Raw genomic sequence first — 14,233 nt, forward strand, 5'->3', positions numbered from 1 at the left:
TACAGAGCCCGGCAAGGATAGAGAGGCGGCGCCTCCGCCCGGCCCTCTGTGGCAGGCGAGTGAGGTAAGGGTGCGCACTGCGCATGCGCGCCGCCCCGCGGAGCGGCCGTTAGAGCCGTTACGGGGCGGGGGCGCCCCCGCGGGCGCGTTGAACGCGGGGATCCCCTTTGGGGCGGGGGGGGCTGCGGGAAACGCTTGTCACTTCAGACACGCTCATCCAGATCCTCCGAGCCACGGAAATCAGTGGACCTCCGTAGGGAGGTATGTCACACTGCCACTTCAAACAAAAAACCTGAGGCACAGAAATGGGCCACAGGGAAGAACTGTATGCAGAAGTGGCTCCAGTTCACAGTTCCTGGAATAAGTCACGGCCCATAGTGTGGCTGCTTGCGAGATGAGGGGTTTGCTAGAGGACCRACCATCTCCAGAGTCTTTGGACTCCCTGCCAAGCAACACAGCACGGCCGATGGGCCCCTTCCCGCTATCAGGCTCCAGAGAGACAGCAACCRTTTCTTTGTAGGTGAAAGATCACCAAATGTTAGGCCAAAAACGTGGCACAGGCTGTGCAGATGTTGGAGAAGGCTGGGGGTGATCACACCTAGAAGCAGGGCAGCTGTGTGTTAACGAGAAGCGGGTGATGACACACCCACTTACAAAGTACCTTGGTTCTGCCCTCCCAAGAGGAGCTGATCCCACAGCAGCCCAGAACGCTTCTCAGCTCAACACGGCCTTCTTATCCCTGTATTYGTAAGATCTTTGCGGCCAAGAGGAGAGATGCTCCCTGTCCTCCCTGCTATGCTGTGCACCCAGAACTCCCATCATTTGCCCTCACCTTGTTTTCCAGTCTCCCAACATCAATTTTCATAGCGAAGCTGAATTTGTTAAACCAGGGACAAGGGTTTCTTATAGACAAAAGTTTCACTTCTGTTGCTTAAAATGCTACCCAATTCCATGTGAGCAAAAAATGGTAAATTGAATAGGTAGATTCTAAATTAGCTAATTATGGTAAATAATATTCATTTAAGAAATTTGTGTAGCACACATTTGGGTTTTTTTTCAGTATTACAATAAACAGGCCTTTGCCTGGCAAATGTCTTGGTGCCACATTCTAACTCAGTATAACTTTTTCTTTTTTTAATAATTATTACTTCTGATTTCAGGGATGGCATTTGTCTGTCTGAAGCTACATAAATGGCAAGAGGTGCAGCCTCCTTGTTTAAATATTTCTTCTTCTAGACGAAAACAACACTGTAAATCTTATCCTCCCTTTTTTGCTGCAAACATTAACAGTGCAAGCAACTGAGAGGCTTCCTCACTGTGAAAAGAATAGGTAGCACATTGGCTTTTTTTTTTTCTGTTGTAAAATAGGAACTTTCCCTGCATAGCAATACATTCCTCTGTCATGTAATCAGTGTTAATGTTTGTTTTTATTTTTTTTCCTGTTATCACACGATAATTTCTCCAGTCTCCTGCAGAGCCATTTGGAATAGTTCAGTTATCTTAAATACACGTACAAACTGTTCCATAAGTAGCAGAACTAATGAGGCCCGGCTTCCTATGGATTTGTGTCCTTTGTTGCTGTAATCCCGACAGCTATCCCAGCACCTTCCTTCCTACTCATCCTGTGCTGCTTTCCCCCTCAGGGAGGGGGTTAGTCCTGCACTGTGCATGCAGAGAGATCACGTGAGTTCCCTCTTTTCCAAACAGCGGGCAATGCCCATTGCCCTCCTCTGCTTCTCGTAAAACCTGAGGGTTTTTTGCTTCCTCCTTAAATRTTGAGAAGTTACAAGGAAGGGACCATCCTAGCAGCTGAATAGAAGCAGACCAACCAACTAGCACAAGTTCTTTATGTTATTTGCTAATGAAAACAGAAAACAGATTATAACTGGGAGGAGTTCCTCAAACAGTAGGTAGTAAGGCACCATTCTGATAATTTTCCCTGTAGGCCTCTTAATGTTTACCAATACTGCATATAGCATTCCAAATACTTCCTTCCAAGTACTTTTTCCACCAGCCTTCCCTGGTGGAAAAAAATCCACTAAGTATCCAAGTATTTTGTATCTTACAGTCTCACATGACCTCACTTTTCTCTAACCCTCCCAAAGTTGGCTCYTCCTGATTATATTGTGCAGTGCATTGGCTTGCACAGGTACTTCAAACTGTGYCAGTTTCAGCACCATCTCTGAAGGAATGGTCCAAGCTCTCTTACAGAATCACATCTGTGCAGGCATCTCAGTTCTCCAAAGCTACCATTAGGTAACCATGACCAAGCTACTTCCATATCCACACACCACTCCTCAGGGATTTATTCCCACGGATGCAGAAGGGACTCTCCAAATCTGGCATTGCTGACGCTCAGAGATTTGAAGGGGACAGCAGCACCTCCACTAGCTGACCTCTTCCTGTCACTACAGAGTGTTTGACAAGGGCTTTATTAGTAGTTTAACAGCAGTTGCCATCACCCTTATGAATAGCATATCTAAATCTGCACTTACTTACCAGGCTGGACCAGTGCTGGTGGAAAGGCTCCGAGGTGACGCTGCTCCCACTAAGGCAGCGCTGCTCCATCTGCAAGAGACACTTGTCCCTGTGCCCCGAGAAACAGGCAAACTAGTTGTCACGAGCAGCCGTGTGACTGTACATGTGCAAGAAAATATGATCCACTGGCAASTGAATCAGGAGATCAGCTTATGGACAGTAGTAGTTCGGGCACAGAAAGCTGTGTTTCCAATAAGGACAGAAAAAATAATGTATGGATACTCTTCGTTTCACTTAAAAGCATCCTGTTCTTCTGAACAGGAACACATCAGTACAACAGAACTAGCAAGAGGCAGTGGGATGGGAGGCAGTGAGGCTGTTTTATCTCATGAGAAATATTCACTGTGCTCGAGACTCGCTCTTCCCTCAAAGCTCTTTTGCTTTCAATGCATCTTGATGCTTCTGGGTGAGATGCATCCATTTGTGAATGAAGTTTTAGTGAGACACTGTCCCAACTGGAGAACTCACATGAATAAAGGGTGACAAAACTCCACCTGATGCTATGTAACRCTGGCTGTCTCCCATTGCCATCTCCTGACACTTATATCTCACCCACACATCACCCAAACAGACATGTTTGGTGTTAAGGAAAAGGCTGGGTTGCTCCTTGCACAAAGATAAGTGACATGGATGGACAGAAAGCGAGGCCCAAGTACTGCAGTCCTGGGTGATGCTCATCCCGCTCTGGCACAGGCTGCCACTGTGACTCACCTTCTCTACCCCTCACTTATCCATAAAACAGGGCACGAGCTTCCTGTGTCCTGCAGCAGACTGCAGGGAAGTAAACAGTCGAAATGGAGCACTAGCTAGTTTGCATCAGCGTTACATTTAATAATTCCTTGTTATTCCCTTTGTCAGAGACCTAGATGGAAGATGCTCCCAGCTCAGCCCGCAGCATTCCCGCATGGTCCCTCCGCACTGGCTTTATGCTGCCAAGGCTGCGCCCAGCACTTCCCATATAAGAGCTGCCACAAGGAGGACAACCCACCAACCCACTTAACGCCCACAGGGAGGCACGTGAGCCCCTCGCTTCAGCCACCAAGCAGGAGAAAATCCAGAAGTAGGTTTTGATTGAGGGGCAWATGGCTTCGCGGCTGCAGCGCCCACACGTGCGTGCCCGTGTTTCACCCCATGCAGCCCCGTGGCCACCCAGCACAGAACATCAGKCAGCCCTGATGGGGTGCAAACCGAGTTCCGAGTCGAAGTCTCCCACTGGCGCTGAGGTCCCAGGARGTCCCCGCAGCCACCACTTAGCATCGGTTGTGGCATCTTTGTGACCCTGGGATCTGCCCGGAGTCCCCCGCAAGGGTTACATCCCTTCTGAGTGGGGCTACACCGAATGCAGTGGCCCTGAGGATGAAGGGTGTCCAGTGAGAGCTGGATGCAGGCACTGGGTCTCTTATTTTTGTCACAACTATACGTGCCCAGGTCTTCCCTGGCTGCYCTCAGGCCTCTGCAAGGACATTTACAGGTCAAACCAACAGGACTCCTATTTTTGTCTTGTATTTAAACTTACGCTAAGTCACATTTCAGTCCCATTTCCTCCTCCYTCATAATAACCCAGTTACACCCCTTTAGAAGGATTTATCTCTTCCTGATCTTGCTTTGTTTAGTCAGCTTCTGTTTTTATTTCATCTTCCACCATCAAAACATTCTCTTTTACTCACCTCCTCATTTCCTACATGCACATCACATGCTCACATACTGTAGCAGCATGGATTGCTTTAATCTCTGAAAAACATTCTCTTTTTACTCTCACCCAAATATTAAACCAACTGGAAAGTGACACATCAAGGTTAGGAATGCAGTCTGCTCTTGACAAGGAAAAAATGCTGAGCGGTGCAAGACAGGCTAAGTAAATGGATTAAGATCCTTTTTAAAGATTAGGTCACCCTTCACCCCCAGTGCTGATTTCCACTGAAATTTATGAAAGCTCTCACTGAACGCAGCGGGAGGGTCGGTGCCGGACAACAACACAGCCAAAATACCTGCAGCCCCCTCAAAAAGGACTGATCAGAGCACTGGCTTCAAATGGTTCTTAACAACCAACTGGTTAGGTCTGCACTGGGCACTAACACGGCTGGATTTCACCTTGTAAAATTATGAGCTGAAGGGGAAGAAAGGCTGAGCTAGTAGTTCTCAGGATAAAGAGCAGGACTCTGATTTATCYGGCACAACCGCCCTGACAGGGGGTTTGCCCTAGGAGCCCTTCTGCCTCCAACACTAATACTCTGCACTTACAGCTCCTTGCAGCCCTCTCAAAGCACAACAACAGTTGTATTTTATGTGGACAGTTTGTTTTGCAGGACACAACTCAGCAGAACATGCTTTAAGTGTTGCCTGTTTAATGAACAGCAAACCACATATTTATGTGGGACAGCTGAGGGAAAAGCCTGAGAGAGCTGCCTTGCATTTCCCTTACCTGCCACTCTGGGCAGATGAAGGGAGATGGCATTTCCAGTGGYGAGATGGGCAAACTCAGCCCATATAAAAAAATAACACCAGCTTCTGCAATTGCCAAGCCTTAACAGCGGCACTGCTAGCACTGCCGGATCTTTCAGGTTGTAGGACACAGGCAGCAGCTCATCATGTCCAAACACTTTCTTGAGGCAGTGGCCAAACCAGGACATCCAAGTGCAGGGCCAGTGCAGGGTGGGCAGCAAAACRCACGCTTGGAGTGAGCAAGATGGCTCTGCGAACAGCAGAAGATGCAGAAATGCAGTTTTTATCTTCTAACCAGTCCCAATTTGCAAGGGTCAGACCAACCACCTTCACCTCTGCTGGAGCAGGACCTTCAGTCCTCTCRCATTCTGCATCTTCGCTCTTCAGTGATCCTGACCAGCTCTTCCCAACASCATCCTCGCGTGCCGCTTCCCGGGCCACGGCAGGAGCTCCCGAGGTTACACACCGTCCCAGCCTCCCTTCTCTGCCCGCTCCACATGGCTCCCTGGCTCGCCTCGCTTCAGCCCCCAGCCACAAACCAGCCCTGCTGCACATCCCCCCAGTGCCCTCGCGCTCCCCAAGCGCTGCCACTCGCTGCCCGCCTGCAGCGAGAGCCCCGGCTGTCACAAGAGGGGAAGCAGCCCCCGGCGACACTCGTGACATGAGCTGACAGCCACAGATACACACACTGCTAGTCACCCTCCCGCTTGTGTCCCGCGTTTCGCAGGGCCACACACCCGGCCCACGGTGTCACCTGCCATCGAGTAGCTGAACTAGCTACCACAGGGACAAGAGGAAGGGACAGAAACCACCCCAGCACGACGCTGCCTCTCCTCCACAGCTCCCGCCTCTACTCACTTAACTGGCTGCATCCTTTCCTAAATCCCACTTGGAAGTATTTCCTTATTTTTCCTGCCCCTCAGTAAGTGCTCTGCTGCTGCACACCCCATTTCCATCCCTGGATTTTGCACCACACTGAGCTGCATTGGGAAGCTGCTCATAGCAAAGCTGATTGCACTAAAYTGGAGCTTTCATTAAGAGCCTGTGCATTAAATTGTAAACTCTGGGGCTCGGCTGTGCTTGAGCAGCATCTTGGACAGCAGCCTGGGCTGAGGAGGGCCATGGCTATTCCTGGAACACATTATCTACCAGCAATCACGTCCCCCATGTTCCTGGCACGCATTCACCTGCAACACCGGGTCCAGGACCGGGATTTGCCCAGTGCAGCCCTGGCCTGCRTTTCCCACGCAACGCAAGAGCCTGACGCTGCCAGAAAGCAGGAGAGGAGGGATTTGGCAGAGCTGCCCTCTGCCCACACCAGTGCTTTGCTGCAGCAGGCCAGGACGGTGCACACAGGCACGCACGGCTGCCCCTCACACCACGAGCCGTTTGCAGCCAGGTGCAGGACTCGCTCCACAGGCTGCTGCCATCCTAGGAGCCGGGCGCGCACCCCRACGGGCTCGTCGCGGGCGATGGAGTGCCGCGAGCAAGCAGCACTCGCCCGGCCTGCTCTCCTCCCACGCTCTGCCCTGGCACCCGCCGTGCTCTGCAGCACAGCCCAAGGCTCCGCGTGGCCGCCGCCACAGTCCTCACACACCCACCAGGCAAAACAAAGGTGAAAGCACCAGGCCACATCTTTAATTCTGAACAGTTTTAACACTGTCACGTCCACCAGCACCTTGTCCTCTGGAGCTGAGCATCTGCTCCATGGTTGCCTTCTTTCTCCCCTGCTTTTCAGTCAACTTTGCTTTGCCTCCTCCCTCCATTCCCCCTTTACTTCCAAGTGCTGGGAAATGGTGGAGATTCCTAAACCCAACTTCCATTCCTGCCAAACAGAGAAATCATCATAAATAAGAATAAATGAGCAGATGCTCTTAAGAGGCATCTAGGTGTTCCTGAAGCTTGATAATGGTGTTACATGCAGAGAGATTCAATAGACCAGCCCCAGTAAATCACTTATGAAAGGTCAAAGAGCTTTTAAGTTGCGTCTTGAAACGAAACGCCCAGCACATACCCATCCAGGTAAAAACACTTCACAGCCTGCCTACAATTACAGTGGGCAAGAGGACTCCTGTGCCCAAGCTGAATGAATAGAGCGACGGGAGAGCTGAGAACATGAACTGCCTGCGAGGACGGGGCTGTAACCCATGACACAGCACGTCCGCCCATTTGCTACGGAAACTATGTTTGGCAAGTATCAGGTGTCTGAGTTTCTGCTTACATACATCTCCCAGGAGAGCAGTGTATTAATAACACAGGCAGTCTAAAAACAGAAACTATCACCAAGAAGTTRCTCTTTGCCTGAGATTTTCCTGCTGTAGTCTAGGTATTGCTGGACTTACCAGCTTGACTTTAATAAAGCAGTACAGAGTTTTGTTTCCTTGCTCTTCACATTTGCTAAGTAAAGTGATCAGAATTTGAGGAAGATCAGTAAAAAGGGRAAAAAGGCAAGGAAGGGAACTGAACCTGGTTGGAGAACATCAAGCAGGGCACGAGCCTGAAGGAACCAGCATGACAAGCTCTTGCAACTAGGGAGAACAGCCCTACGCATAGCCATGAGTCGCATGCCCAATAGCCCAGGCATGATAAGCAATATGAAAAATAGTCAAACATAARAAAACACAGCAAGTAGGCACAGCAAGCAAAGGCAAAGCACAAGGCACAGAGGAGTGCAGAGTCACAGAAGCAGGGGAGCAGGAAAGGCAGAGCAGGGAGTCAGAACGGGAAGCATGGGAAGGGAGATGCGCAGACTAATGACAGCAAAATTTGACTGGATAAGTTAAGTGTATTTTATAAAGTGTATCTCAAGAGCAGCCGTAAATCAAGTGGCCTCATCAGTAGCATGTATTTTACTGGCACCAGAGCAACATGCATATTTGTCAAGAGTYGAACCAGATTCTTCCTGTACCGTCATATTGTCCTAAAGATCCATTAGCAACTGGTACCTGAGACACCAGTAAAGCAAGTTGGTTTGTGAATCCAGGCACTCACTTCCTGGGAAACCTCACAGTAACAGAGAGCAGCAAAAAATACTCAGCGTGCACACAGGTGACGTGTGCTGCCACCCAGCGTTGGGACTGCATTCAAGAGGGCCAGAGAAAGCASAGCCACGTTTCTTGTTGGTTTGGATCTAACAAATCTTCACTTGCATAAGGCTAGGAATATGCATTCTGAAAGACAGCTGTCCCTTGTGGGCACATGTGCTCCGTTCCTGTTGTGTCACTGTGCTGTACGAAGAAACTACGGCAAAATTTCTCCAGAGCTGCATGTCAGTGTCTGAGAATCGAATCTACATTTCAGATTCCCCGGTTACTAACAGATAAGCAATGCCTACTAATATTTCTCTGAACCACTCTGATCAGATTACTGTCAAAATCCCCTCCAGAACTTAACTATGGGCATATTCTCCACAYGTTTGAGGAATAAACACTGCTTCCTTTGCATTAAGTTTACAATGAGAAAAAAAGAAACCCTGCAGATGACTGGCCAGGATGCTTCCCTAATATGCCAARGATGGCAAGTGTTTGATATGAAGCCATGTTCAGGAAGCCACTTCGATGGCTTCCCTGACAGCTCAGTGACAAAGGAAAATAATCCGAGTCACTTGCAAATGTCATGACGAATATGACTTGCTCAAACCATCAGGCCACGGGACAGAATTAGCCAGCAAATGGATCAAATTTCTTCCCCTCTCCAGAATTAAAAGTCTCAGAATAGCCCGGATTCAGTGCTGGCCACCTACTTGAGCAGCTAGTTGTTATGACCTAGACATTTCTCTGAACTCTTTTGCCAAGTTTGACCTAAGCATGTTGCCCAGAACTCAGACTGCAACTTCTGTATGTTTCGGATGTGCAATAAAATCCAAGTTCTAATTGCACAGCCAGGCTGCGTTTTCAAACAGCACAGGGTAGGTACAAGCGTCAGCCACTGGCTACTGAGGCTGCCTCCCACATCTTGCTTCTTATCTCAGCACCCTTTAAAGAAAGGTCATGTTCACTGAGCAGTAACCAACAYTAACAGCTTTCCAGGAGCACAGAGCACAAAGCTCATTCTGCAACAGATTCTCAGTGAAAATTTCAGTAGAGGTAAAACTGTCTGTTGCAGAAGAAACTTCTAAAAAGTATTTCCAGCTAYCGTGCTAACTCCAGTGAGTAAAATACAGCTCTGTAGGGTTTAGTTTGGATATGCAGTTACCCAGTTCACATGGGCAAGATTAACATCATTGAACTGAGTACATAAGCTTCAAGAGTAAACTCAGCTTTGGCAGGTTAATTTAGAACAAGGAAAAATCTTGCTGCAGAATAAAAGAACCACRTTTAGCTCTCCCATCTTGTACTGTCAATGACACAAACCTGCCTCCCCATCCTAGATCACCCACCCAGTGGATAGATTACTCACATGTTGTGAGGTGCTTGTCACCTCCTGATGCAGAAGTTATCCTTGTTCTGCAGAGTGAAATCGGGATACACGGAGGAGATGCTGGTACAACCCAGGCTGGTCCAAGCACTGATGCATCTTCTTACAGCAGCGCAGAACTCTGCTCAGCCCRAGGGCTGTTAGATATAAAGTTGCTGTCACCACTGGCTCCTCTCCACAGCTCTGCAAAAAGACCCTAGAAAGGCAGCAAACTTGGCAGCACTGTAGACACTTACAGGAAACAGTAAATGAGACGTACTGGGTTTTAAATCCACCCATCTTTAACTCAAGTTCCTTGCAAGTTTTCTGACCAGACAACAGCAAGTTTATGACACACATAGTGCCAGAGAATTACTGAGTCATCTTTGCCTGGTCAGGTCAGAGGTAGAGCAGCGTGTCAGAGGTACAACCCCAAGCTTCTGCTGAGTGAAGGGCATCTTTCAGAAATACGTGAGAAACGAAAGAGTAGCTGCGACTCTGGCTAAGCTACTAGCAAGAGGATAAACCTAGCCTACATCCTCAATAGCAGAGAACACTGTCACATAAAACAAAGCTTGCCTGCTTCGAGAAAGAAATTTGGATTTTGGATTCAAGTGACACCTCAGTCATCTTCCCTCTCTTCTCACCCCCTTCCTAGGCTCAGTCCCAATAAGCTCTCCACAGCCACCCACATCTCAGCAAAGGCTGAGCTGCCCGGGCACTGCTGAAGGCAGGGAGGAATGGCCATATGTTTTCCTTCAGGGACAAAAATACCCCTCCACCTGTGTACCTATGTGACAATTCACATACAAACAGATATTCAGTTGAACAGAAGAACCACTATCAAAAACCAACACAAAAAAGGWTAAAAAAGAAAACCTTTTTATAGACTGTCACTAATTATTAGTGTAAAATACAACCCCATCAGCAAACCCTGCACAGACAGCCTCACATCTTGCAAAGCAGTGAGTACTAGAGAAGTTACAGAATTAACTGAAGGTCCCAGCARGCAGGTCAGAACACTGGCATGAAAGTAAAGTCAAGAAAATCTGTAGCTCCCGATAGCTAAAGAGGAGATGAACACATTCCTTGAAAGGCTGCAACACTACAGTCCAGTAAGACAGACTGACACACATCAGCAGAACCAGGAGAAGCTCCCCCTCACCAGGYTTGGAGTTAAGGAAAAACTTAGCTACAGACACCATAACTTTTAAGTTTATTTCTGTTTCTTCAGGTTTGCTTTTTTTCTTTTCTGTTTCTTTGGTCTCTGCACAGCATTCTCTACACTGCTGGGAGGCAGTCTGACAGTTACTTCCTTGTCCTCTGTGTCATCATCTGCCTCGTGAGCTTTCCGGCGCTCAAGCACTGTAGGAGTACACACCGGCGTAGGATCCTAAAGAGACCAGAAAAMCAAAATTTACTACAGAGCATCTGCAAGAGACATCTACCACAAGACACTCGAGCCCAGCTATCCATCAGAACTTCCACACTTAARGAGAAATCATTTTGGTTTTAACTAMTTTTCTCCACAGCATTTCTTCAGTTTAAAAGTCAAAGCCAAAGGGCAAATATGAGTGAAATTGTATTTTCTAAAGTGCTGTTACCACATTTAGAAAATCACCATGCATATTTTCTGACTCACAGCACTGAGAAAGTTAAGCAAAAGATAGTCAACAATACATCTATATTTCAGACTCGGATAYAGAAATGGCACATTTCAAGCCTACAGCAGGGCTTGAACTTATCAGGAAACTCCCAGAACTCAACTGACCTCACATACAAGTTCAGAGAGCTACCACATATTCTCAAAACCAGCCCTTTCCCGAGCAGTGCAAACATTCAAGAAAAAAAGTTAATAGACTCTTTAGATTATCAGTGTCTCAAATCTTAGCCTAAAGCCCTGATCTTTCCTATCACCGATATGACTTTTAGTGAACACACAGACAACAAAAATATGCGGAACAGAAGCATTTGCTGCWGAAATATTCATTCCTTTGTTAAAGACGAGGAATCTGAGTGGATTCAACCACTATTTCCCATTCATGCACCTCAAAGCAGCTGTTACCACTGCAAAGGACAAAGAAAATGTCCAGGTTTCCAGGGAATTAAATCAACCACAAGGACTGTTCTGTCTTACCTGGCTGTTCAAAGAAAGATCCAGCTTCAGCTTGGATTTTTTAACTTTCTTTTTCTTTATGGGAAGTTTTTGTGCTGCCTAGGAAGCAAGAGAGATCAGGTGAAATCCMACTGACTTCCACATGTGAAGACAGTGTCACCTAACAGCCTGTAGACTTCTTTGCTTCAACAATTAATTTGAATGAATAAAAATGGCCTATGCAGAGACTACTTGATTTAAACAAAAGCATCTGTAGCAACATACGAAAAGCTGTCAGGGGGCATTTTTCAAATCCCACAAAGAGAAAYAACGTTGCTCAAATCACAGGTCTACAATCCAAGCACTTCACAAATTAGCAATATGCTTGATTAGCACAGGCAAGGTACCTCTCTAACCCCCATGTACGCAGACTACACTTATTTGCAGGAGTTTCTACACAAGAACCTCTCTTACTGCTCTGGATATAATAAAATTCTCATAAACGACATGATGTTCTCGGATCCACTGAAAAAACAAGTTTTGCTTAAGCACTCATTAAAATGATCCCAAACTTACAAATCCRGGGAAGTCATAATCGAGCCCCTTCTCAGCCAGCCTCTTCCGTAAGAGCCTCTCCTTCCGGAGCAGCCTCTTTGCCATCTTGGCCTTCTCGCTGGCAGAGCGAATCTTGTTGTAGCGCCCGACTGCGGGCTGCGAAGGCTTCCGGAACTTCCTGCCGCAGTCCTTGAAGAGGTCCTTGTGCACCCTCTCGGGAGGTATGAACTGGCCTGCGCAGGAAGCACCMCACGTCACACCGGAGCGAGGCTACTCCCCTCAAACACCCGCGGCTCTTGATCCAACACAATCCGCTCCCGCAGCAAGGCCCTACACAGCACTTCACCACAGACCGTAAAGCAACTAAACACTTCTCACCGACAGGACTGAAAACAGATGGATAGAAGGGGAGAAAATGCAATTTTATTTGAATTCACAAAACAGTCAAAATATAAACCCATTTTTCTCCAGTTGGGAAGCATATATAACTCATACTGCTTTAGAATACGATTTTTAGCATCACTGTCTGAAAAATGAGTTCATTAGTTTTTCAACTGAAAAAAAATCTCCTAGCATTTAACTGCATTGAGAGCAGCTGCAAGGGAGTTATGTTATAAATTAAAAAGAATTTCTGCACTAAAACTTGCTTTACAGAAAATATCTCCCCTTACTAAGATTCTGTATGGTATTGTTATACAATAAGCAGTATTACTCTATAGAAGAAAAAAGTAATAGTGAATAGGAGACTGCTGCTGCTATTCTTTACACATAGAGGAAAGCAGGAAAGTTTCAGCCACAGAGAGAACTATTTCAGGCTGAAGCTTTGTAGACAAACAAGAAGCTTTAAATAATAAATATATATATATATGTAAGTATAAGTTTCCTTTGCACATCGCACAGTTTACACCTTGGGTCATACTCACACTTGAGAAGTCTTTCGCAGAACAGGTAGTTGTTCATYGTGTCTGCAACAATCTTGGCCACATCATCGGATTCAAACTCAATAAATCCATAGCCTTTACTACCCCCGGTCTGCAAGCGACAGAAGGAAATCCAAAGCGATGCTTAGAAACCTCACTGAAAAGCTAAACTATTTTATSCATCAGAAATGAAGGCCTATTTTCAGCTGAACTACTGTAATTTCTGAGATTTTGAGGAAATCACGATAAGCGTCAAGTTTTGTCCTAGATCTGCAAGACAGATCTGTATCCACAAATACATATCTGGGCATGAAACAAACCACTCACCAATACTCTCTTCTTATACAGATATTAAACGTCCCTATATTTGCCACTTGCCTTTCATTACCAAGTTTATACAGTACTGTAACACTGTAACATGGCAATACAAAAAGGTGAAACAGCGTAAAAAAGTTTAAAGTGTAAAAGCTAAATTTATCAAGCACAAAGCACTTAAAGCGCTAAAACAAAACCTGTTGCGAGCACTTTTGCAGCACACACTTTAACTAGAGCATTTTGACAAGAATGCTCCCCTCCAGCTCCTCCCCGCGAGGCGGCGGCGGCTCCGCGGCTCCGCGSCCGCTCCCTCGGGGCTGCCGCGCCGCGCGGGCGGCCGGGCCCGCGTTACCTTCTTGCTGCGGGAGAGGCGGAGCCGCGTGACGGTGCCGAACTGGCTGAAGTAGCTGCGCAGCTGCGGCTCGGCCAGCCGGCGCGGCACGTGCCCCACGTACACGGTCCCGGCCGACGGCCGCTCCTGCGGGCGGACACACAACAACAGCGCGGGCCGTTAGGGAGCCGTTAGGGAGCCGTTAGGGGGGCGTTAAGGAGCCGTTAGGGGGGCGTTAGGGGGGCGGGGCCGGCCCGGCCCGCTCACCTTGGCGGCGCGGCTCTGCCGCACGCGCTGCACCTTCTGCTGGAACTCGCGCTGCAGCCGCGGCTCCAGCGCCAGGAGCGGAGGCGCCACCACCGCCTCGGCCGGAGCCGCCGCTGCCGCCGCCTCGGCCGCCATGCCGCGATCGCCTCACAGGCCGCGCTGCCGGAAACGCGTCACTGCCGCCGCGCGCGCCGCTGCCTGCGCCTGCGCACTGCGCGGCACGGGGCGCCTGGCAACAGCGTCTCCTGGCAACGCGGCGCGCCGAGACCCCCCCCACACACACACACACACACACACTCGCCAACCCGGGCCGAGGCCCCCGCGCCCTCCCACTCCGCCCCAAGCCTGTCCCGGGCCGCGCCGGGGTCGGCACCG

General features: G+C 48.4%; 1 protein-coding gene across 1 annotated transcript; it reads right to left on the reverse strand.

The window, feature by feature from the left end:
• Positions 1–10,247: 10,247 nt before the first annotated feature.
• On the reverse strand, positions 10,248–13,993 carry NIFK (nucleolar protein interacting with the FHA domain of MKI67). The gene is made up of 6 exons (XM_026045222.1): positions 13,859–13,993; positions 13,613–13,738; positions 12,949–13,057; positions 12,047–12,258; positions 11,513–11,590; positions 10,248–10,768 (listed from the first exon to the last, which is right to left on the reverse strand). The coding sequence occupies exons 1-6, from the start codon at positions 13,991–13,993 to the stop codon at positions 10,592–10,594; spliced, it is 837 nt and encodes a 278-aa protein (XP_025901007.1). The 3' UTR covers positions 10,248–10,591.
• Positions 13,994–14,233: the final 240 nt, after the last annotated feature.

This window comes from Nothoprocta perdicaria, unplaced genomic scaffold (assembly GCF_003342845.1).
Source record: "Nothoprocta perdicaria isolate Ctin4 unplaced genomic scaffold, notPer1 scaffold_0, whole genome shotgun sequence".
NCBI classification, from domain to species: Eukaryota; Metazoa; Chordata; class Aves; order Tinamiformes; family Tinamidae; genus Nothoprocta; species Nothoprocta perdicaria.